General features: G+C 39.4%; 1 protein-coding gene and 1 long non-coding RNA gene across 4 annotated transcripts in view; one reads left to right on the forward strand and one right to left on the reverse strand.

Annotated features, from left to right (window-relative positions):
• Positions 1–11,301, reverse strand: part of PPP2R5C (protein phosphatase 2 regulatory subunit B'gamma) — a 79,349-nt gene extending 68,048 nt beyond the window's left edge. Inside the window, exons 1-2 of the mRNA XM_032111373.1 lie at positions 11,201–11,301; positions 9,566–9,631 (exon numbers count right to left, since the gene is read on the reverse strand). Coding sequence (XP_031967264.1) covers positions 9,566–9,631; positions 11,201–11,227 — 93 coding nt within the window. The 5' untranslated portion in view covers positions 11,228–11,301. The remainder of the gene's footprint in view (positions 1–9,565; positions 9,632–11,200) is intronic.
• Positions 11,302–11,399: 98 nt separating this feature from the next.
• Positions 11,400–25,358, forward strand: part of LOC116445147 — a 74,876-nt gene continuing 60,917 nt past the window's right edge. For all 3 annotated transcript variants that reach the window (XR_004240673.1, XR_004240672.1, XR_004240671.1), the window contains exons 1-2: positions 11,400–11,921; positions 22,118–22,260. This is a non-coding gene — a long non-coding RNA (uncharacterized LOC116445147). The remainder of the gene's footprint in view (positions 11,922–22,117; positions 22,261–25,358) is intronic.

Raw genomic sequence — 25,358 nt, forward strand, 5'->3', positions numbered from 1 at the left:
TTGGACAGCAGACGTTTCTGAAGTTCTTTGTTGAAGATTTTTGCTACTATGCCATTATTGTTCACTAGTTTTACTACCACAAGCCAGTTTGGACAAACAACTTACGGAAGAGTCTCTGGAGAGGCATCTTATGGTGCTGAAGGCTTTGGGCAGTTTCACACAGATGGCCATTTAGATGTCTATTGTTTTTCCTCAACAAAATCATTTGCCAGAATGATATCTGGATTAGCTGCTAGAATGATCTTTGCAGCTGCCTTTCTAGCAAATATGCTTATTACTGTTAAAGAGTCTCAGTAGTAGAGATTACTATCCAGTGTATCTCAGCGTAACTTACTATGTTTTTATTATAGCAAGAGCTGCATCCTAAAGCTTTGAGGATCCATGCTGTTATAATGATAAGCAAAAAAGCAAAGTTTATATATTTTAGCACTCATGGATTTATGTTGTAGTACTTGTTTAATAACCACGATTTTGCATTTACATGCAGCAGTGCTACTGCTGGCTATTCTCAACGTCTAACTATGGAGTTCCATTAGTGTTTTGCCAGAGATAGCATGGAGTCTGTTGAATTGCATCAGTGACTGGGATGTTTCCTACAAGCAGTGAAGGCCATCTGGCCCTCTTTGCTGTGGAGGGGTACCCACAACAAACTTTACAGTCACAAATCACTTTAGAAGACTGATCCACAAGTTGCTGAACCTCTTCCGTCTTTCTTGCTGCTGTTTATTTTTCACAACACAAAGCATTGCTTGTATTTCCTGTTGCTTACAGACAAGGCTCAAATTTTATCTTCTAAAGAACTGTATCATCACAGCTTTGTGTAACAGACTTGACTTGCAACACACCAAACTAATCTCATGTGTCAGCTCAGTGTGCTGCATCCTTGACATTAATACACTATAATTTTACATTCACAATTAAATATCAGCAGTATAAGGCTTGTTTTCCATTTGCTTCTTGTAAACTTAATTTTGCTTTAACTAGTTTACTCCAGGAACAAGCTGCTATTTGATTCCTTTCAGTCAGAGCTCAGATTTGCAGCCCGAGGTTGTGGAATACTGGCAAAGATGAAGAGGATGCCCAGGCTCAGACTTTAAGTGGATTCATGCAGCTTTGTGTTTGCTGAAACACCACCATCAGTGAGCACCTGGTACTTCACAAAAGCAGCAAAGCAACACTTGTTTTCTAACGTATCTTCTATCACAAAACTTCAAAGCACCAGATGCCCTTAGGAAAAAAAAATTGCTACCTGCAACGACCAGCTAGCTGATTAAGTAAGATTTAAACTAGATAATGTCCTAAGGATTATTTTAAAACATCTCTATAAATATAAGGATAAAGAATCTGCATAAAAGATGGCCTAGTTTAAATTACTTAATTAACTCCTATACTGTACTGTAGATTTTAATTATATACAGCCACTGATGAGCTAAGGCAACTGCACATGTGGCTTTACCACTGAAGTCTGTATTTTTGTGCTCCCTGATCTATTCATAGAAGCTTCTCACCTCACACACTCATATTGAAATCTTTTTTTACTTCACCTCCTGCCCACCAATTTGGTGTTTGTACTGGATGCTATTTGAGAGAGTTATGGTCCATGATAAATAATCTGGTCTAGTGGAAGGTGTCCCTCCTCATGGCAGGTGGGTTGGAACTGGATGATCTTATGGGTCTCTTCCAACCCAGACCATTCTATGATTCTATGAATAATAACCTTAACTGCTTCTACAGAACTGTTACACCAAATCATTTCATCTTTGGCTCTCATCATGCTTTTATTTTACATGTCACTGGAGAAGCTCACTTGTAAGTATTTCAGACTGCTAAACTGAGAAGTGATGAGGAAGTATATAAAAGTCACTATAAATGTGCAGCAAATTATAATATTTGGCAGTCATCTTTTAAGAAGCGTATTTAGGAATAGGCCAGAATCTTTTTCCCAGCTTTTGGCTGGTTGCTTTTTGTAAATGGCCCTCTAAGCCTACCATCCCACTTCCAGAATTACAAATTTATTCTGGTTTCAAATGAAATTGAGGGGGGGAAAAAATGCATACAAGGTATGTTTTTCAAGTCTGTGAATATGGGTAGATTCAACAGCTACCTATTTTTTCTTAGTATTTGTATTCTCCAAGAGATACCTACATTAGTAATTCGGTATTACACGTGTTAATGGATATCTGAGTACTCTCTAAGTGGCAGGCCTTAACTCTTACAAAAAAAATAAGAGAAGCAATTTGAAACAAAGGATGAAAAGGATGTTTTCAGTTTAGAAAATGCTGGTATCCATTTTTGAAAGGCACTTTGCTCCTTTTGATCAGAACAGCCTTTACCTTCATTGCTGTGCTGCTTCAGGAAGGATTCAGAGAGCTTAAAAACACGATTAAGAAGCAGAGGATAGCAAGTACTAAACCAAACCACACACAGTTCTCACACCTCGCAGTATGTTACACAAGTAGTTGTCAGCCTTGTGTAAGAAGGGCATAAGATCCTGTTTTCAGAAGCATCCCATTTTAGGTAATAAAATACTTGTATAAACAGTGTTTGGTACACTTTAATAATTCCATTAGTTTCAAAAGCATAATATTAAAGTTACATAACAAACGCCATTAAGGTAACTCCTCCACTATTCAGTATTAAGGTGCCTTTGCTTGGACCACAGAAGGAAATTCCCGTTCCCAAAACAAAAAAGCCAAGATGTCAATAAAAACTGGAAATAGGAAAATTACAGAAGTTAAAGACAAACCAAAAGTTGCGCAGATGCTCTGAGTAACACATATGGCATCTCTCTACTCATCAAATAGTCCCTCATTTAGTACTAGGAGTGTATACATGTTAAATATTTTTTAAAGGTTATATCAAGCCACTAAAATAATCTCTCCAGGAAAGAAAATCAGAACTGCAAGCCATGATCAAAAATTAGTTTCAAATTAATTTTTTAAAGAAGTTGGCACACCAGTTTAAAACCAAACAAACCCACTCCAAAGCCCACAGACTTTATTTTGTATCAGTTATAACCGATTCAAGCAAAAATCCGTCCCAACTTCATACAGAGTTTTGGTTGAAAATCCTGTTTTGCTAATGTCACAAGTAAAATCCCAAACTAATAGCCCTAGAAAGCTACATAATGGGTCTAATGCTGTCTATTTATAGTCCTTCCATGGTTCAAACTTGAGAGGACAAGTTGTTTGAAATTTAATTTCATAATATATCTCTTCTTCCAAATGCAAGACCACCAGTTTTAAGATCACCTCTATCTACTACTGCATGGGACTGGCTCATGAAAGCACTGGCTACTCTGCCTGTCCAGCTGGGGCACACAGCTGAGCACATACTGAAGAGAAGAGCCAGGGCCCAGCCAGGGTTGTTATGTGATGAAGATGCCTACCACTGCTAAATGTATCTCTTTGTAAAGGACACCAGCTTCTATGAAGAACATATAAAGAACAATCTTACATCTCAAAGATGATGAATCCAATGTATCCAAAAATGCAGTGCTACTGAGTTACAGACACACCTGAAGGATAGGAGGCCATCCAGAGAGGCCTGAACAAGCTTGAGAAATGGGCCCACGTGAATCTCATGTGGTTTAACAAGACCAAGGGCTGGTGCTGCACCAGGGTCCAGGCAACTCTGGTACCAATCCAGGCTGGGGATGAACGGATGTAGAGCAGCCCTGCCAAGAAGGACTTGGAGGTGCTGCTGGATGAGAGGCTGGACATCACCCAGCAATCTGCACTCACAGCCCAGAAACCACCAGCATCCCGGGCTGCATCCAAAGCACCATGGGCAGCAGGGCAGGGAGGGGATTCTGTCCCTCTGCTCTGCTCTGGTGAGACCCCACCCAGAACACTGCATCCAGCTGTGGAGTCCTCAGCACAGAAAGGACATGGACCTGTTGGAGCAAGTCCAGAGGAGCGCCACAAAGATGATTAGAGAGATGGAACACCTCTGCTATGAAAAAAGACTGAGAGGATTGCGTTTGTTCAACCTGGAGAAGAAAAGGCTTTGGGGTGACCTAACTGAAGCCTTCTAGTACCTACAGGGTGCCTACAAGAAAGATGCAGAAATTTTTTACAAGGGCATGTAGGGAGAGAACAAGGGGGAATGGCTTTAAACAGAGAGTAGGTTTAGATTAAATATCAGGAAGAAATTCTTTACTGTGAGAGTGGTAAAGCACTGAAACAGTTTGCCCTGAGAAGTTGTGGATGCTCCGTCCCTGGAAGTGTTCAAGGCCAGGCTGGATGGAGTTCTGAGCAGCCTGGTCTAGTGGAAGGCGTTCTTGCCCATGGCAGAAGAATTGGGAGTAGATGGTCTTTAAGATCCCTTCCAACCCAAATTGTTCTGTGATTCTGCAACTGAACAACAATAATGGAAAAGACCTAAATGACAGATGCTTTATATAAATGAATAAATACGTATCTGTGACAAGAAGGTATTTCCAGAAATTATTTAGGAGTAGTCTTAATACATGTTAACAAGGAGGAGAAAACCCCAGAACTTTCTCCCCTCCCCCATCCCCACACCTCAACCTCCTCTGCTATGGTGCCTAAATGAACTGCCAAATTAGTACTTACTTGTGCCAAGACTTTCAAGTATAATTCTATTCTCAAACTGGACACTGTGTAACAGTCCCTGTGCACCATCTTCAAGATCAGGTATGTTTGTTTCTCAGGGTAAATAGCACCACAATGAAAATCACAAACAGTAAACATGAGAAAAATAAACAAGAGATATAGAAAATATCCAGTCAACTTTCTAAATAACTTCTGCTGGTGATCACAGAAACCTGTTAACACAAAATGATGCTGGATTTATTGCTTTTGTCTGTTCTTTGCTTTCCTTTAAAGGTTAGGATACTTCCGCATACAATCTCAGCTAAAAAAGCCGTGCAAAACCATCAACACTGCTCCTACTACACATTCCTTTTGTAATTTCCTACTTTTAATGGAAGCGACAATCATATCTGTTCATATAATCAGGAATCAGTAAAAGTAGTAGTGAGAATACCGACCATCTTTTACCACCATGTGCGGGCCAATATAGGAAAGGTGATCATGGAAAACTGGATAGCCACCTCTTCAGGTTCTTTCAGAGGGATGAAAATCCTTACTTCTGCTGAAGTGTTTTGAAGATGGCCCATTCAACAGAGATTTCTGTAATTTTTCAGCAATTCCATTTACTGATGTATCCAAAAATGTTGAGTAGCTTAAGAAACTAAATTAAAAAGGCCTCAAAAAGCACAGAAGAAAAACTTCTAAGAACAAAACCTTACAAAATTTCTGCACTGGAAGCCATTACCAGTAATAAACCTACTGAAAAGTGATGGCTGTGAGACAGTGGCAGGATAGAAGCATGGATCAGCACTTAAAAGATTTTAAATTCTTCTTAAAATCGGTTTCAGCAGTGATTGTAGTCCAACATCAGCAATGCATGCTGTCAATAAATCCATTTCTTGCATAGCAAGAAAAATGGCTAATACAATTTACATTTTATTACATTTTGATTTGTGTCTATTAAAAAGAAAAAAAAAAAACAACACATCAAAATACCTTTAAAGCAGAAAGAACCAACCAGGACAACACGTGGAATCAAGAAGATAATACACAAACACACACATGCTCCTCAAAACCACATTAGTCTTCCGTTTGCTTTTCTGCATGGCAGAAGGATGAGTTATAATTTCTGTTCTCATTTGCTGATAGTCATCAAGCCAATACTTTCTCAAACAACAAAAATAGTCTTTGCCTCCTACAGACCACTCAGATCTGGACTGAAAATTAATACAAATTAAATTTAAAAGTTTCATGCCATCTTAGGCCAGTCCAGCTAGACCTAGAAGCAGCTATCACTCCCAGTCACCCAGTTTTATACCAGACTATTGTCTTGTATGAAAGGCTACCAGCTACTTCTGACCCTTCCATCCCCCAGGTGAACCACAGTAGTGAATTAATTGTCCTGGACTGTTACAGTGACTGGTGAAAAGAGCAAGTTTTAGCACGTACTCTCCCACAGACAAAAAAAGTCAGAAATAAAGCACATATAGGGTTAAAATTTTAACTTCCTTCCCCTGTGGTAGTATTTGAAAACCACTGCTAAAGTACTGCACTTGAATTAATTTAGGTTAGGTTTTTCTAGAGATAGAAAAAGGTCATGTTTTCCAACAGTCATTAACTATTACCAAGTCACCTTTTCTAAAAAAATTAGCCTGTCCATAAATTACCACTGCCTTAACTCAAAAGGAGACCTCCACACCCCTGTGACAAAACAGAACTCTTCAACAAAGCTTATCCAGGAGACAAATAACTTCTTCAAAAGCCAGTTAGATCACAGGGTATATGTCCACAAGTTACCACGTGTTGGAATAGCCAATCACCACATCCAAGGGATTTAATTTTCATTATTAGTTTTTGGTGCAAGTATAGTTTTTGGGCACTGTTAAACAAAGGCCCCAAGAATTTACAAGAGTAGAGACATTACTCCCATAGAGAGGAAAACCAATACACAACAGATTACGTCTTTGTTTACAACCTGACGACACTAATATGCTAGACTAACTGCTGAAATAAGAGGTTATACCTCAAGGAAAAGATTCAACTGTTCTGACAATTATTTAGTCTAATTCATTAACATTTACTAACAGGTTACAAACTAAGCTTAAATAGAACCTTAATCATATTAGCTTTTGTTCATAAATGAACAACATGCACAACTGGAAACTGGAGTAATGGCAGTGGGTACAGAAGGATAAGGTACCCTTACCTCATACAGACTCTGCATTTCTGGTACCTCTGTCACAGAAAGAAGAACAGTAGATGGAAACAAGAGAAGGATAATCAAAGTAATAGGACTCCTCCCACCTAGGGGTCATTAAGCAGGGTTTTGGGGGAAAAAATATCTAAATAAAAAATATACATTAAAAAACCCCAACATAAAAATGTCAATTTCATAATTAATATTTTTAAAACAATTCTATACAACTTCCAGTTAAACAACTTTCTAAACCACATACTGGCTTAAAGAAAAGTATACCAGGATGGAAGACCATACATACACATTTACTGTTTCTGATTCTCTCTCCTTGAGGATCAGCAGCTGACCACACAGCAAATAAGAAGAGAGGTCCATGGTACTTCACGTGTAGCAAGGCTTTTTTAGTATTACATTGAGTAACCAAGCACAGTTAATGCAAGAACCATCAGCTTAAGTAATTTTCACCCTCTTTTAGCATGGGCATTCTGGACCTGGTATACCAGGAATCATTTCAATCCCTTTTCAAACTTGCTGTACAGCTTCCATCAACTGAAACCTCATTTCCCTGACTGCAAGACAGGAAAAACACGTGCTCATTTTTGTAAATATTAAGATCTGTTGTACTTTTTTATCTATAGAAGTTCAAGGCATCATGAATTTGTTAAGTGCTATAAAAGTGTCTATAAATAAAGTATTTGTGGGATGCTGCTGCTTGTGTTGTCCCTGTTCTTTGAATAGCAGACAGTTTCTAGTCTTTACAATCTGCCATTTGCATTAAATTAATTTGCATTAAATGCATATGCATTAAATGCATTTTGAGAAACAAAAAGCCGAATGAACCAGCATATTTCCAAACCTACTCATAGTCTAGAAGAAGATTTTTAAAAAGCCATGTTAAAACACATGTAGGACATAAGATGACAACCATTTCTGAAGAGAAAGGAAACCTAGAAATGTATTAACAGTGTGCTCCAGAATATTTCTGTATTTACCAATCTTTGCTATGCTAATAAACAGCCTCCTTTCTGCTCCTATAAGCACCAGCTAACATACAGCATGATTACAGCCAGCCACGTTAGAATGCAAAGTCTACATTACTGTTTGTGTGCAATTAGTCTACTAATTAAGATAATGAGTCAAGCACGGAGGTGTTCAAAATTATACAGAGACTAAATAATGCCCCCTGGGAACGACAACTGTACTATATGCGCCAGTCCCATTCCCAGTTCCCTTCCCATTCTGCCCCTGCTCACACATGATCAAGTATCATAGACAAGTGAACAGTATTTTTCATTGGAAATTCTACCTGGATGGACAAAAGAAACAGTGAATGAACAGTAAAACATATTCTTCAATTGAGATTCATGTCTCTCACATTTCAAGTTTAAAACCCAAAAATCTAAATCTACAAACACAGAAAGAAATGACAAAGAAACCCACATACACATTTTTGGCTAGCATACAAAGCTCTTCACCTACTATCTAGGGGAGCTTTACATTCGATCCTGAAGTACCAAGAGGGATAAGAAAGTAAGTCTTGGTCTCAGCAACTTGTCATTCAGAAGCTTGAGAAAATAAGTATTCAACAAATGTTCTGCAAAGATGGTGATAATGACAAGCCTTACAACTGCACAGGAGTTAAAATTATGGCCAAGTGACACTCTTTTTACTATCATAGCAATATAAAGACAGAACACATCACAATGAAGTACACCTATTTACACCACTATAAACATCTACACTGACATTTCCCATTTCATTCTACAAGCTCCCCTAATAGCTAAGATCCCTTCTAGTAGCTAGGCTCCCTCCACCAAAACTCAATCACTCTTACGGAAATTTGCCAAAATACTTTTACATGTAATTTACAAGTTTTAATGATCTTCTTCATTTATGACAGTAGCGTGAATCTCTCTGCACAACAGACAAATAAGAACTCATTGCAGTGCACATAATAAATAGTCCAACCCACCTATCCCTAACAGTCATTTCAGAGCAGGAAAGACGGTAAAGCTGGATGAGTATTTTGTTCTAAAACATTATCTTTCAGTATCAAGATGTGTTGTTTAGAGGCTGAAATACATAACTTTGCCGTGTACCATTTTACATTCAAGCTACTATGAACATTTTAAAGGAAATTTCAGGAAATCCACCTAAACAGTGGATTTCCAAATGAAACAAAACTACTAATTTTGAATTTCTGGATTAATTTGGGAAAGGGAGTGAGTAATTATTTAATCGACCCCTTTCAAGTTGCTGTGCCTTGCTGGTGGGCAAACCAGAGAGAAATGCAAAAGGAAAAAATCAACAGAATAATTAGTCAAAAATGGCACACTTATACCTACAAAAAGAAACCACAAAACACAACAGCTGGCAGCCTTTGATTAAGCCTAAGGTCTCCTGACAATAAACCAGGCTACTGACACTTAACTGACATGCCAGCATTGACAGTTTGAGAAAAGAGACCTCTGGGAATAACAGAGAATGCTAAAAACGACAATGAGCAACAAGAGAAGCCCAGAAACTCACAGTAAGACTAGAAAATAAGACAGATGTACATCTCATAACCAAAAAAGGGAATAGATGAGTATTTAAAACTGTAGCAAGGAAACATCTATTTACTCTAAATAAAACTGACTTCCTTAAAAACCATTGTCTCTTATCTTGTCAAATACCAGGACAGTAGTTCCACAACCATTTTCCTTCAAAACTACCTGTCATGTCAAAATTACAATGTAGAAAAACTTAAAACAGTTTTTAGAAGTTATTACAAATTAATATGAAAAATACTATGTTTTTTAGTAATATTTACCTCATGTTCTTGGTTATCTTGTCCATCTTTGCCACTTTTTCCACTCTTTACTGATTTTGCAGGTTCCTTAAAAAAAAAAGTTTGCAGTCTCAGGTTTTTTTTTAAAAACAGAGATCTAGATAGATTTTCAAGCCAAGGAATCAGGCTTTTTTAGACACTCGCTAAGAGTAATAAAACTGACAGAATAAAAATGATACTATCTTACTGGAAGATGATAATATTGACCTATCAGTCTGTACAAGGCCACTTTAAACATTTTTTATCTGTAGAAAGACTTTGGAATTTTATTTATGCCTCAAAATTCACCTATAAAGATAAGCTTTCACATACATATGCAGGCAGGGACAAAGAATGCAAGTGATCTGAACTATGTCTAAGAAATTACTCAGTTTTACTACCTTGCTGTTTTTGGTTTTTTGGTTCAGAAATATTTATATTTAGGCTGGCTTTGAAACTAGCACCAGTATAGTACACGTTTTACACTTTATTATTCTGCCTGTTCTAGAGGCTAAAAAGTTTCGTATTAGAAGTAGGCCGACAACTCAATTTTCTCCCTCACAGAATTGCACTTATCTTGAATCCTTCACCCATTTCTGAGATTTGTTACTCTCAAAAAAGTGACGAAAAGTTTCAATGTTTTTAACATCAAAAGTGCCAAGGATATTGGGAAAATGTTAAAGCAAACAACCCCCACAAACCACAACACCCCACCTCCCTACATCTAATTTTAAAATGACGTTGACAAACTAAAAGCCAAACAGAAGCAGTCGAGGGGGACAGCAGCTGGTTGAGGCAGACAGCACACTTCACTGTCTCTGACTTCCACTCATATGGCTAATTACCTATCACACAAAATAAAGTGCAATCCAGCTAACTTCCTGCCGGATTTACAAGTTTTCTGCGATCATTACTTGTGCAAGCCCCTTTCGTAGCCACCAGACAAATCACTCCCTGGAGCCTGAGGCAAAGCGGGGCCAAAGCTAGGTTCATTCCTATTGTCAGGAAAAGGAGCTGAAAGACTCCGAGGAGCGATTAGTGCTCCTTGAATACTTAGGGAGATCCCCCAAGCGCAACTCCCACTGCAGCCAGAGCTACGCAGCAGCGAAACTTCCACGACGGGGCCCGGGCAAGTAGCCGTGGAGACGGACCCCCCCCCCCCACCTTGCCGTAGAAATTACCCCTTCCCTCTCCCCAACATCCCCGGGCCAGCCCTGAGCAAGACCCCCTCCTCCCCGCTCCGCCTCAGCCAGCCCCGGCTGAGGACACGTTTTCCATCCCCTCCCTCCAGCACTCCCCCGCACGCCAAACCCACGGCCGTCCTCCACCAGCTCCCTCCCTCCGACGGCCGCCGGCGAGACGATACCAGGACCCCGCCTCGGCACCCCCGGACTAGGCCCCGCCGGGAGCTGCCCCATCCCCGGCACCCGCGGAAAGGCGGAGGCCGGCACACAGCAGTGAGGGAGGGAGCTACCCCTCACCCGGGGCTGCTCCTCGCGCGGCTCTCCCAGCGCCGGGGAATGGGCGCCGGGCTGCGCTCGCCGCTGCCGCCCCCCACCCCAGGCCCCTCCTCCCCGCGGGGCCTGCACCCTACGGCCTCCCCGCGGGGCTCGGCCTCCCCCGATCCTCCCGACTCACTTTCTCCTTCTTGTTTTTATTCGGCATGGCCGCGGAGGCGCAGCCCCCGCCGGCCCCGCTTCGCTCCGCGCCGCGCCCGCCCCGCGCTGCCGCTCCCCCGCTCCGCGGCGGCCTCGGCGCCCCCCCTTCCTCCCCCGCCCGCGGGGAGCGGACCCTGCCCGCCCATTGGCTGCGCGTCACGTGGGCCAAGGCTCGCGGCGCGTCACCGCGCGGGCGGGGCTGGCGGCGCCCCCGCCCCTCAGCGGCTCCTCCGTCGGCTCCGGGGCTCTCCTGGCAAGTCCGGCGCTCTCCCGGCGGGGTTGGGGGTCTTCAGATGGGCCTGGGGCTCACCCGGCGCCTCCCCGCTCCTCCGAGGCTCCGGCCACGCCTCAGGATGACCCTGTAGGCTGAGCGGGGGTAGCGGGGAGGGCTGAGGTGTCCTCAGGGCCCCGAGCCTCCGGCAGGCTCTTTCTCAGCCGGTGGCAGCCCGTGGGAGGCGAGGAGTCCCTGTACCCTCTCCCTCAGCCGCTCTTAAGCGAGGGGCGCGGGCTCCGGCCGTGGGCGTCCGGGCGCCCGTCATTGGGGAGCGGAAACCTTAAGGGAAAGAAAAAAAAAAAAAAAAAAAGAGAGATAAAGCAATGTAGGGCATGCCTGAAGTTCGCTGGCCCTCTCGTAGAAATCCAGTGTGTCCATCATCATTTTGAGGTCTTCAATATGCGCTTGCAGTATGTGGATGAGGAAGGTGAGCTTTGCGAAGTTGCAGCCTGGTTTTGTAACGATATCTTGGTTGCCTTTAAAAGCCTGAGTGCAGTTGTGTACGTTTTCATTATGCCCACCAGTACCAGAGATAATATTTTCCAAACAAATTGCTTTTTAATCTCCCAAAACCAGAATGCAAAAATTAGGACAATTTTAGACAAAAGAAGAAATCTGAAAATACTCCATCTGGAAAATTTACGAACTGAATTTCTCACATGGTCAGATTAAGCCACAAATTACTGTTAGCTGAGGAAAAAGTGCAGCGGACATTAGCACTCATAATAGCATCAAGACATAAAGGAGTTTAGATTGGACATACTTGTTAAATTCTAATTGTGTTGTACTGCTAAAGGTTAGAAAAATTACAACTTAATAAATACAGCATAAAAGTGAAATTTACCTCATTCCTTACCTAGCCTGTGAGTATCAAATCTAGCATGAGCAAGCAGGTATGCTCTCGTTTTTATGAAATGGGATTCTAATAAACATTTGTGTCTGATGGGATACTATCTAATACAATGCTTGTATAATGGATACAATGCTTGTATCCATTATATTTGAACACTACTTTTGCTGTGGTGAAAAGGACAAAGAAACTTTCCCTTTTCCAGGCACTGCAAAGAAATTTACTGACTGTGGAGAGCTATTCCTCTTACTTCAGCCCCCTTCCCTTCCTATTTCTTAAGTGCTAGGAAACAAATTATGTCTGTCTCTTATCCTTTCTCTCATCTTCTCTGGTTTGAGAGCTTGAGGTGCAGTTACCACTATTGTGCTTCTGCTGAGAGCTGATCATAAATGAGTTGCTACTAATAAATGAATAACATGGATTTTGGACATACTAAGAGACAGCAAAGGAAAGAAATCTACCTCCATGTGTAGTCCGGAGTTCGATCAGTATGTGAAAGGGTTTGTATAGCTAAGGATAAACTCAAGAGCTTCCACTTCTTTGTTAAGTTTCAGTTTTGTAGAAGCTTAAAGCACTCTTAATTCCCAGCTATTGTGCTCCTGTCTCCCTCCCCTGCACTGATGCTGGTACTGTGAAGCTTAAACCTGTTTGTAGAATTTATCAGGTTGAAAACTGTCCTCCCAAAGTGATTTATTGGTTTGATTTTGATTTGGAGTTTGTTGTTTTGGGTTTTTTTTGCCTTGAACTGGCACACCACCACCTGCTTCTGTAAACACTAGCATTGGCTGAAGGAAGGGGGTGGAAATATGTGGCGGGGGCGGGATGTGACCTCAGCAGCCTAGATTTAGATCAGTTTAAGCCGCTTAATGAGTTTCTCATTGGCTCTTGGCCTCTTTTGTGCTGCTAGTGCTCATAGTTTTTCCAAATAATGGAAAAATTCTGTCAGTTTCGTTCTTACCCAAGTACTTCTGAATAGGAGCAGCAAAAATTCTGTCCTTATTTTGCAGTTAGTTGGGAAACCTTGAATCAATATGTTGAACTGGATACAGGTTTAAAAGATGGCACTGACTCAGTTAACATTTATGAGGTTTTCTTTGTGACCACAGATGTAGAAACCCTTGTGAAAACTTGACTCCCCCTCACCTCACTTTTCTGCAGAGTCTAATTCACCAGTAACAGAAAGCAATTGTGTTTTTCAGGGCCTGCTCTATTATATGAAATAATCAGTGGGTGGAGGAGGTTTACAAGAAAAATAGTTCCATCTGTATGCTCTAGTGTCCTCATAAAACATGAGACTAAGATAAGTGACTTACATGATGAAATCTTACTTTTACTACAACAGTATGTCACTTTGGGCCTAATTATTCTGCTACAGAGTAGGAATAACTATGTAAATAAGGTGATGTAATTTGAGCATGAGTATGACTATATTAATATTTGCATTAACTTCTGAACATTTTATGCAAACTAGGTGTTTTCAAAAACTAGAACATTCACACTGATTAGGTTATCTCTATAATTAAAATGTCAAAAACTAATGTATGTAGTGTAGTCTGCAATTTGCATTTTTTACTGTACTGATCAAGTTCTCTAAATTTGCAAGAGTTAAATCACCAAATAATGTCAAGTATTGTGTAAAACACCTGGATAATATTTAATAGCTTGAAACTGGGCCAAGTGTCCTGTGTGAAAGGGGAGTATTTACACAGTTAGTTCTTTCCAGCTGTATTGGATATTCTCTTCTGTTTGATTGCTTTTAATTTGTTTTTGTTGCTTGTTTTTTAATCCCTTTACAGTGGTTGAGCAGTCATGCTCTGGCCTGAGTTTACTGAACAGATAACTGTCACTGCGATAGGGATAACATCTTCCATCCCCAGTTATATGACTTTATTGCTTCCCATGCACTCTCTCTGGTTTAATTGGGTGGTATGCCAGTTCAGCTTGTTAAAATGGCAGAAAACTAACTGAGCAGTGGCAACAGGAGACAATGAGACCTTTTGCCAGGAAGCTGTTAATTTGGCTCAGCTGAAACTATGCAACTTGTGGACAAGGTTTTAGCAGCCAGTGAACTGTCACCATTGTACATAATTGTCAAACATTGTCAGGCTGTTTCTCAAAACATCTCTTCATTGACTGATGCCGATTTTTGTTGTCTGGCGCATTGTGTCAGCTGTAAAGAGAGAAATGAAACCTGAAGCACCAATGGCAGTAAAGAGGCTAGAATAAATGGGTTGAAATAGAAACAGATTGTTTCTCATGCTTGTACAGGCCAAAATACTACTTCAGGTAACTTTCCTGGCAAGAACAGTGAAACTGCCAGATTATGTATGAAGGAACTGAGGGAACAAACTATGTAATCAGCACCTGCAATAGATTCTGCTTCTTTGCAATCTAACATCAAAAGCTGCAAAACCAGTATACTCAACTTCACAAAAGAGCTTGAACATCTTTCGGGAACTTTGTCTACAAGTGTGGATTCATTCTGCTTACCCTGAATCACATTAAATAATTCTTGTGCTGTTCTCAATCTAAATTGTAAGGCTTTAATTCTCCTCAATTATTTTAAAATCCATTAGTGTTGGATACCCTGCTGTCACAATGTGCAGCGTTGTAAAAGTTGCAAAACAATTTATTCACAGCTGTAAAAAAGTCAGACTCTTTTGAGGTAATTAGTAACAGGTCAAACTTGGAACTTCATGCATGTAAACAACATGATATTTTAGCCCGATGTGTGACCACATAGTTACAAATGGCAATTATTGGCATCACTTAACACTGAACCAGCGATGCACATTCAGAATCATAATTAATCATATGTATGTGTAATAGTGTCAGTATTGGATGCCTTCTATCTTTAATATTACTCTGTATTTTTGTAAAATTTGGACTAGTAAAAAATGAAAAAATGTTCATGTATGATTAATTATGCTATCTGAATCTTAGCTTTAAGAACTTTCAGTGACTGTGGAACTATTACATTGAAATACAGATTTCTTTAAGTTTTGTCTGCTCTAAATCCTTTTCACTCTCTTCCTTGCCTCTGAGTTTAAAAAAAAATTGATAAGGCTTCCTTTGAATGTAGTGAATAATATTTTCAGTTATTTAAGCAATTATGGCATTATAGGAAATGCTTGCTAGGAGATTTTTCCCTTTTAAAAAAAATTCAGGACTCTCTTTCCTTCAGGTAAGTAGTGAAACTCCTGTTAACACTCTTTTCAGTAAGCTCCCAGAGGCTTATTGGCAAAACCAGAAGTCAGCTTGCTTGTCTTGTATCAGGGAGCAGCAGGAGATGCTCCATGAGAGAGAAAGAGCTGGGAGCAGAGCATGGCTGCAGCAAAGGCAGGCCTCTCTTACCAGGGCATTGACCCAGTGGGGTCAGGATGGTGATAGTACCAGTCTGAGACAAGCCAAAGCAAGAATTCAGGGATCCACCCAAAAAATCCCCTGAGAAGTGACAGGAGAAAGGGCCAAAGACCAGAGTGGGGACAAGACTTCCTATGACACAGATTAGAGCCAAGGAGGCAAGGCTGGACAGAAGACTACTTATAGGGTTAAGGTTCATCCAGGAGACCAGGGCCAGAGAGAATAGTGAACCTGCAATGTAAGCCTGAGGTCCACCTAAGAAGTTAAATTAATAAATCATGTTTGAAGGAGACATGGCTGGATACAAATACAGCTCTGACAAAGTGGGCCAGGTTTAGGTGCCCAGGCCAGAATTTAAACAGAGCTGCTGGATCACTTGGAAATGTTGTCACATATGGCTGGTAACACGCCTGGCGTTAGATGTTGTCAGTAGCCGTTGTCCATATTAATTAATGTGTGGATTCTGGATTTGTGTTTGGGCCAACTTAATTTTAAAATGAACATGAAAAACATAAATAATGAGAATGGAAGACTCGTGCGGAATGTTATTAAGGCACTGTACTGGTTTTGACTGGGATAAAGCTACATTTCTTCATAGTAGCTTCTATGGGCCGAGATGTGCTTTGGATTTGTGATGGAAACAGTACTAATAATATAAGGATGTTTCTATTAATGCTGAGCAGTGATTACACAACCTCAAGGACTTTTCTCCTCCTCACACCAGTCCACCAGTGAGGAGGCTGGGAGTACACAAGAGGCTAGGAGGGGACACAACTGGGACAGTGACCCCAGCTGACCCATGGGATATTCCATACTGTATGATGTCTTGCTCAGCAGTAAAACTGGATGGAGGTGTGCAGAGGCTGGCTGGGACTGGCACTACTTGGGGACTGGCTGGGCATCAGTTGGCTGGTGGTGAGCAATTGTTTTGGGATTTTTTTAATCTTCTCTTCTTCTTTGTGTATTTAATTATTATTAAACTGTCTTTTTCTCAACCTATAAAGTTTCCCACTTTTACCCTTTTGATTCACCACTGGGGGTAAGTGAGCAAGCAGCTGTGTGATGCTGAGCTGCCTACTGGGATTAAACCATGACAGGCAACTATACAGAGATTCAGAAATATTCTGGACAAATAATATATCACAAAAAATCTAGTAATACCTAATGATAGTTAAAGCATTTTTATCTCCTTGTGGCCACAGTTACCACAGTGGTTATTAAGTATTAAAATGACCTATATGGGGGAATTCAGATGATGATCAAAGTAACAGACAGGCTATTAAGCCGGATGAACCATTTGTCTTATCCAGAATGCCAATTCCTATGAGAAGTGCCTGCATTTGTGTGCTGATATCCAAATTCCAGAGAGATGGGAATTACAAAAATAGTAACATTAAAACACTTTGTACAAATCGCTTGATGTTCTTCTGCCTCAGTGAAGCAAATAAAAAGATGTTAAAAGCAAGACTTTGCTGTGTGTCATGTAGTTGAATCTTGTCAGGAAAAAACCCTCAAAGAAGTTTTTATATATGTCTGTGACATATATAAATTAGGATGTCTGCTTTCATATTTCCACTATTTTTGTGGGTTTATTTTTTGTCTTTATATTGAGTTAAGAGTTACTTGAAAATATGATATAATAATCTGTTTAAAATTTATTGTCCATGTCTAGCATTTAGGAGGTAGGACAGACATATTTATTTTTGATAGTTCATCTCTTTTTCATGTCCAAATTGAGAATTTTATGGTGTGTTTTGGTGCAATTTTTAGCAGTCTTGTTCATTCCAGGTTTTTGCTGCAGTAAGTACAATGCTCCCATACATGTACTAGCATTCCTTCTTCCCACACGATATCAAAGGAAAGATTAAGTTTGTATCAGATGAGTGAGACTAGCAACATAAAGGTGACTGCAGCTAAAACTCCTACATTTTCATTTTTTATCATATTTAAGTTGGTATTTATAGAATGAATGAAGAGATCCAATTAATTGTACCTCCTATTGATGCCATACAAGGTTTTCTCCTTCAACACTTCATACTTTTTTCCTGCCTTTTTTAGGATTTGTCATAGCTAATATAGCTGTGTATTTTTATCTCAGTGTGGGAAGAGTTGAAAGACATACTCAGAAGGCATACTCAGGACTTAACCCTGCAAGTACCATGAGTTTGTGGACTCATGAGGGTCCGTGTCTGCGTATGGTCAGAAGTGTCCGTCTTCTGAGATGGTGCATACGCTGGATTTCTGATTTTCAGGAGCAGTACGTGCCTCCTTGTCAGAATGCGAGGAATGGCTTCCACCAGCGGAGCTTTTGGCTTGCTCCCCCTAGGGCAGGCTGCCTGCCGCTGCACCGAGCAGGCTCTGCGGGGATCTTACAGAGTTCTGCAGGCCTTCCACAGCCTCTCTGCGTGCGCCGCACAGATATCGCTTCTCTGCTGTGCTCACATCTTGGGATCCGGCCAGTTCTTACTGTGTACTTTAAGAAGGATAAAATTTGGGTTTAAATATCGTTGCCTGGGTCTACACCGGAACCCCTCAGCATCATGCAGCCTTAACAGATCTGTTTTGGTAGTCAGGGTGATTCCTGCAGTCAGGGTTCCCTATCTTCGAAAGCTGTGATAGTCTAGAGGCCTCTGCCAGACCGATTCCCTCTTGGCCTTTTAAAGTCTATCTTTGCATATGAGACATCTGAACAATTTTGAAAGGTTCTTTAATAACAAAACGCTTTTTTGTTTGCCCAAGATAAAAGGAGAAATGCTTGCGGCACACTACTTATCTGCTACTCTACCATGTTATCAGAGAGACATGTTATGGGGTCATGCCAGGCAAAAGGCTTGCAAAGATGATGTTGGAGGATTGGACCAAGTCTAGAGAGATTTTGTACTCAAATGATTTCCTAGAGCTATCTAGTCACTGAATGGCTTCTAGAATTTTTCTCAGAGGAAGCCTTGTTATTTTGATTCAGAGAGTATTCCAGGAATAATCAAACGTGCACAGAGTGAATGGTAATGAAGAGGACCTTGGAACAAAACAGGCAGTAATTCAAATTAATAGTGCAGGTGCACTCAAAATCTCCTATGTGTTAGGATGGAAGCTTTGGCCTCTAATTCAGCTGGAGATACTACTGGCTGGTAAAAATCCTGAGTCACAGAATCATAGAATGGGTTGGGTTGGAAGGGACCACAATGGGTTATCTTGTCCAACCTCCCTGCTCAAGCAGGGTCATCCTAGAGCACATTGCAGAGAGCTGCATCCAGATGGTTCTCTGGTATCTTCAGTGAGAGAGACTCCACAGCTTCTCTGGACAATCTGTTCCAATGCACGGTCACTGCACAGTAAAGAATTCTTCCTCATGTTCAGGTGGAACTTCCTGGGCATCAGTTTCTGCCAGTTGCCTCTTGTCCTATTGCTCAGCACCACCGAGAAGAGCCTGGCTGCATCCTCTTGCTGCCTCCATTCCGATACATGTAGACATTGATGAGGCCCCCTCTCAGCTGTCTTTTCCCAGGCCCAGCTACCTCAGCCCTTTCCTCATAAGAGAGACACTCCAGTCCCTTAATCACCTTTGTTGCCCTTGAGCTGGACCCGCTCTAGGAGATCCATGTCTGTCTTGTACTGAGGAATCAATAATTCTAAATTCATAATTCTAAGAGTTATTAAGAATTAATTGACTTTGTCAAACTGGAATGTTTTTGCTTAGTCATGTTTTAGTAGGTGTCAGCTCCATTTTTACTAAAGGTTTAAAAAAATCATACTCTGAAAGAATTTAGACAGAACAATTAAACATTGGCCAAGCTTATAAGCATTTCAAACCAGGATCTTACAATAGGAAGTGTTAGACAAACTTAACTGCAGATTTCTCTTCCATCTGTATTTATATCATGCTGTGTACTGACTATCTGGCATGCCTGTGCAGACTTTGTCCCAACATTAAATTTGCTTGCATCTTGTGTTCATTATTTAGTTCAAAAATTTTGTGTTGATATGAGTTGTATTTACATTTTATCATCATTTCTTAGGTATGCTAGAATTTCTTTTGAACACCAGGAAGTTGATTAGAAGTATTGGGTCTTTGACGCAGATTTTTTGCCTGCATGCATTTCACAGAACCATGCCACATAATCTTTATACTTGATGCATTCCCTTCACAGAGGTTCATTTTTGTTTTAACTTTATGCTCCTTTTTTGCTGTTCACAGTTTTTTGCTGTCTGTGAAAATGGCATGTATTGATGTCAGCACAGCTGATTAATCAGAACTCTTCTCCTGGAAGATTGATTTCCCAAACCAAGTCTGGTATCCAGCATGCTGTATGTTCTCTGCTTTTATTTTTTTATTGCTATTCTCACATATTTCATTTCAACTTTATCTGAAGACTCTTGGTTCATACATTTCCTGGCTGTTCAGAGAACTATTCCATATCCATGTAACAAGATGATTCAAGAACCAATTGTGAAAGCTGTTCTTCTCTTCCTTTCACTGGGGCTGCCAAAGTAATTTTATGGGCAGCCCTTTGCTTGTTGTGTGTTCTCTAATTTATAGACTAAATGCCCATTTCTAATTTCTTTATGTACTCCTTTACTTTTGTTTCAAAGAAAGAATTAGCAGGCATTTGAACTAAAGCTCTCTGCTTTTTAATATAAATTGAAATGAAAAAATCCCTGTTGTTAGCAGAGAAAAGAAGCAGATTCGTAAGTGCCTGTTCATAATTCCCATGGCCCTTTACATTTAAAGCTCCTTTCATATATGTAAAGAGGATAATGGTAATAAGGTAAATAAAGTGTGTACAGAAATGAGATAAGATATGTAAGATATATAAATAAAGGTTTCTTTACATACATTTATATAAAAATCCTACTCATCACCCCAAGTTAATTAGATTATTTTCTGGCTCTACCAACTTGGATTTGTATTTTAGTTCTGCTAAATATGTCAAGGCATTTTAATATTTATCTAGAATGTCAGAAACTAGATTAACTAATACCTAATTTTTTAAGATTTTTATTTTATTTTACTTGTATTATGGAACCAACCAGAAGTTTTAATTCAAGGCTGAAGTATTATAGCACTGTATATGAAATATTAGTAGGGAAATGTCCTTTTCACAGAAAGATCTGGTTTTGCTATGTACTTCCCAAACAGTATGCTTCATATATAGTGTTATTTAACTCATGCTAAATTAGCTATATGCATAAGTTGTGGCCTTGAAGCCAGAATGAGAGGAAAGTGACCAAAAGCTGAGCAACTAAAAAGTAAAATGTATTAAGTATACATTAGTTAAGGGATGCAAAGGCTCGCTAGTCACTCACAGGAATGTTCAAGCTCTGATGGTGCTTTTCCAGGCTGCTTAGCTGTGTCTAGGTCAGCATTGCTAGGCCTGAAAAAATGAAGTTCATCACCTAATGCTGCCCCTTGCACTCCTGTGCATGCTGTTGGCTGCAGAAGATGGTCTGGCATCAGCTGGCCTGAGAGGCTTGTGTAGGCTTGAGTGAGCCTAGAATACATATGGTGCAGCATGTACATTCAGGAGCCTCCTAGCCAACTTCTTGATTATTCTGTAAATGTTACAGAGGAAGTGGAATTTTGATAGATGGTAAATTCAGATCCTTTGTGTTTAGAAGGTCTTTTTATGGGCTAACATTAATTACCAGTAAACACTGATGGCTAATAAAAATGTCTTAGAAAAAGCCTGAGGGAATACACTGTGAGCTCAGCAAAGGACTGGGATTTGAATGATCTGGATTCTATTCTTAATTTGACCGTTAATTTGTAGTGGGATTTTGGCAAGTTAATCTCTCTGTTTCTTTTTCACATCTTTTATCTCTCTTGTCTATTTTTATGGAAATTTGTCTCTCCAGTGCCTAAATAAGAAAGGAGGCAATCTGGACCGTGATTCTAATAACAGTGATAACAAATAGCTTTAAATGAAAACCGAGTTTCAGTTTTTCTATTGAGGTAAGGTTGTAATAGGTTTTTATATGTATACAGAGCTACAGATTTAAATTATGTGTTCAGCAATCTTTAACCTAAGGGATTTAATCCTGTAAGAGAGCAGTCTTTAGCATCTGCCTCCGTGTTCTGTACTGAGCTGAAAGCAGATAAACCTTGAAGATAATGTCCATGGATGTCAAGGAGGTAACAAGGTCGCATTTTTAACAATTCTGGCTCAACAACTCTATGACCTACTGCTACATGTCTGCAACATTTTTACATGTGTAATTCCCTTTCATTCCTCATACATTTTCAAAAATATTCTCATTAAAAAACCTTTCATATGATTCTGACCTTATGTTTGAAATTGACTGATCAATTATGTTTGAGATGTCTATTGCTAGGCTTACTTCAAATATACCCCGATGGTAATTTTCTTTTCACAAGAAGAGTGCTTCTACATTATGACTAATTTTCCCATCAGATTCCAGGCGATGAAGGCAGCCTTTGAGTCTGTTTTGAAATCCTCCGAATTTCAGTTGGATTCCCTGAAAAGGTGTGGTTCTGTTCAGTAAACATGAAAATAACCTCTAATAAATTCAAAGTTCATGGAGACCACTGAACATGGTGAGTTTTGTTGAAAACAGTAGATACCAGGCTTCCTGGAGAAGGGAGTTACATTGTAATTGTGTTACAATTGATTTTATCAATTTACTAAATCTTCTTTTGACGGTACAGATGTTTTGCATCCATACTGTATGCTTGAATCCATACTGAACATTTTTGTGCCTTGAGTGTGCAAAAAAAGAACACATCATGTCCTTCATGCAAAACTTTGTGAAAGCAATAAATAGTCTGTTTCATTACACTATTTTTTTTCCCTTTCATCTCAGGTTATTTTTTTGTTCTTGTTGTCTTTTTATTTGTTTGTTTGTGTGTTTAAAAGTTTATCTAGTAATTGGGAAAAACCACCTGATGGGCACTAATGGAAACTGACCACTGAGTCCATTGTCCCACTTGCACCTGGGTTTCAAAATTGTTTTGATGGGCTGACCCTTTAGACCTCAAAGGATAATCAAGTCTCCTAGCCTACTCAACCCTGAGTTTGAAAATAACACACCAGCTTTGTTAACCAGATTGCACAGGAAAAGCAGAGTCTCTAGACTGAGACTGGCTATTACATATTTGTTATTGAATGCCTGTCAAATAGTACCTTTCAGTTACAACCCACACGAGGCAGACCTGACACAGCTACTTGGAGATGAAAAGCTGTGTATCCTATTACCAGTCACTTGAGCTGTTCAGCGGCCATCTGCTGATTGGAGAATAAAACATCATTAATAATGTATTTGTGGACTGTGCTCTGGCTTTTATATTGCTATTAGTTCTTCCAGCATGAGCTATATCAGCATTATTTAGCTTCTGAGCTCCAGCATCTCCCTAGTAGCCACAGCAAGTTTTTTTGTATTTTCTGTTTTAGGGGATAAAAGAAATTAAAGCATATGACGTGAAATTAGAATTGATCCATGAGTATGAATTTGCTTACAGTTTTCATAAGAATCTATACTACATTAATAAGTTTTATCACTGTTTCAAAATAGTTTTCCAAAAGAGGGAGTCTGAGCAAAGAAGAATAACTTGTATAATAGTTTATTGTAACTAAAACAACTAATTTATTACTTGATAATATAAATTACTTAATGCTATGAAACAAGTAATGTAATGCTTTGGACTTAACAAGCTGAATGCTGACAAAGATTGGTGCAGCTCTGCCAAAGTCAGTGCTAGAAAAATAGCCAGAAATATCTAGAGAATTTTGTTTGTTTTGAACAGTGTTTTAACATTTTTAATTAACAGTTTCACTGGCACAATACAATTATTGCATTAGAACTTAAGCCATTCAAACCCATAATTTACAGTCTTATCATTTGGAGGAATTGTTTTGTTTTCAAATTGCTGAACAATATGATCTGAAAAGTCGTCAGATTAAAGCCTGCAGCCAAAACAAGATTGTATTAGCTGTTAAGTTTTTAATGTCTCTGAAAGTCTTGCTTTTTTCTAACTATTGGTCTTTTTTTCTTTAGAAAGGGTGGTTTGTATACACTTAGAAAATAATTATGTGCCTGGGAGAAAATGGCATCCAGGTTTCATCCTTGATCCAAGACATTTGCAAAACAAAAGTTCTTTTTAGCCTATTATTTTTTAAAATTAATTTTAATATCAGATATTATGACTGGCCAAAACCACCACAAGGCTTGGCTGTTTACCTCTGCTACAGATCTCTGTAGGTTTCATGCTTTTGTGGCTTCAAGATTGTATTACTGCAGTACACAGGGATGGAGGAGCTATAGCTATGGCAACCACTGCCTGGTAGGTAACTGACAGCATGAATTACAGCATCTCTAAGGATTTGCTGCAGACTGGTCTCCCTGCTGGTCTGACTGCTCATTTTGGTTTTGAGCTTCAGGACAAGGACCAGCATCAAGGCCTTTTCTGTTTTTGGTATTCATCCTTCTATAAGAAACTCTGAAGAGGTTATGTAGATAAACAGGTACAGATGGGTCTTAAACTGGTTTAGACGGGGATTTTCTTGCAGTCATATTTATTATTATTCTTCAAGTGGGACAAATTGTGTCTCGTTTTTGCTAGTATCAGTTCATAGCAGTATCACAAAAGCCAAGAGACTGAATGGGGAAACATGAGAGAAAATAATTTCTTAATATCTCTGCAACTTGCTGATTAAATTTTAAGAAAAATTATACTGATGTCCCTGGATAATGTGTGAGTGGTCATGATCCCAAACCTGAAATTCAGTTTCAGGTCTCCTTGCTCAAAAAACCCCATTTAATGCTGATTAAAATATTTCATAGATCAGAGTTTAGTATCTCTGTTGACATCATATTTGGACTTCTTTTTTATGAAAGCTGTTGGCCATTTCTGTAAAGATCATTTGCCAGCAGTTATCTACTCCCAGTTGCTTAATCATGTACATTTGAAAACAAAACTGAATGTGCCTGAAACTTACACCTGCAGCCAAATATCTTGTTAGCGCAGATATAATAATATTAGGTAATAGTAATAACAATGATTTAATTGAGCAACCCAGGACACATGTTCTGACATTATATGCAATTAAATAGCTGTTGCAAATGTTTCTAGCTGTTGCAAATGTTTCAAGGAAAATGAAATTAATTTGTTAGAAAATGAGAACTGCAACTTAAAACAAGTTTCAGCAGTCATACCCAAAAAACCCAAACTCTTATCTGAATGAAGCAGTTCATAATATAGAAGATCTGATAGATTTGATGGATTTCTTTAGAATGCTTTCAGAAATTGTTAGTAGAATTTCCAAGATTGGAGGATCACACACAGAATTTTATTGCTTAAATATCATCTGCAAACACTAAAGGGTAAAGCTTGATTATTAACATATGTTAATACAACAGTTTACTAAAATGGGAGTAAAATATGTTTATGAGAACAACCACAGTAAGGTGATTTTAACTGTAGAAATAAAATGCATAAAGAAGTTCACAGGAAAAATCCCTGTTAAATGTTTTTGGAGTTTGCTGGGTTCAAAATTACTCAAATTTGCTTCATTTTAAATTAAGATGACCTAATAAAGTTATAATCCTAACTGAATTTAAATAACTCTATTTGAAAGAGGAACTCTTCAGTTGTGGAATGACAAAGCTGAAGCATTTGGGTTCTTTTGTTTTTAGTAA

This window comes from Corvus moneduloides, chromosome 6 (genome assembly GCF_009650955.1).
Source record: "Corvus moneduloides isolate bCorMon1 chromosome 6, bCorMon1.pri, whole genome shotgun sequence".
NCBI lineage: Eukaryota > Metazoa > Chordata > Aves > Passeriformes > Corvidae > Corvus > Corvus moneduloides.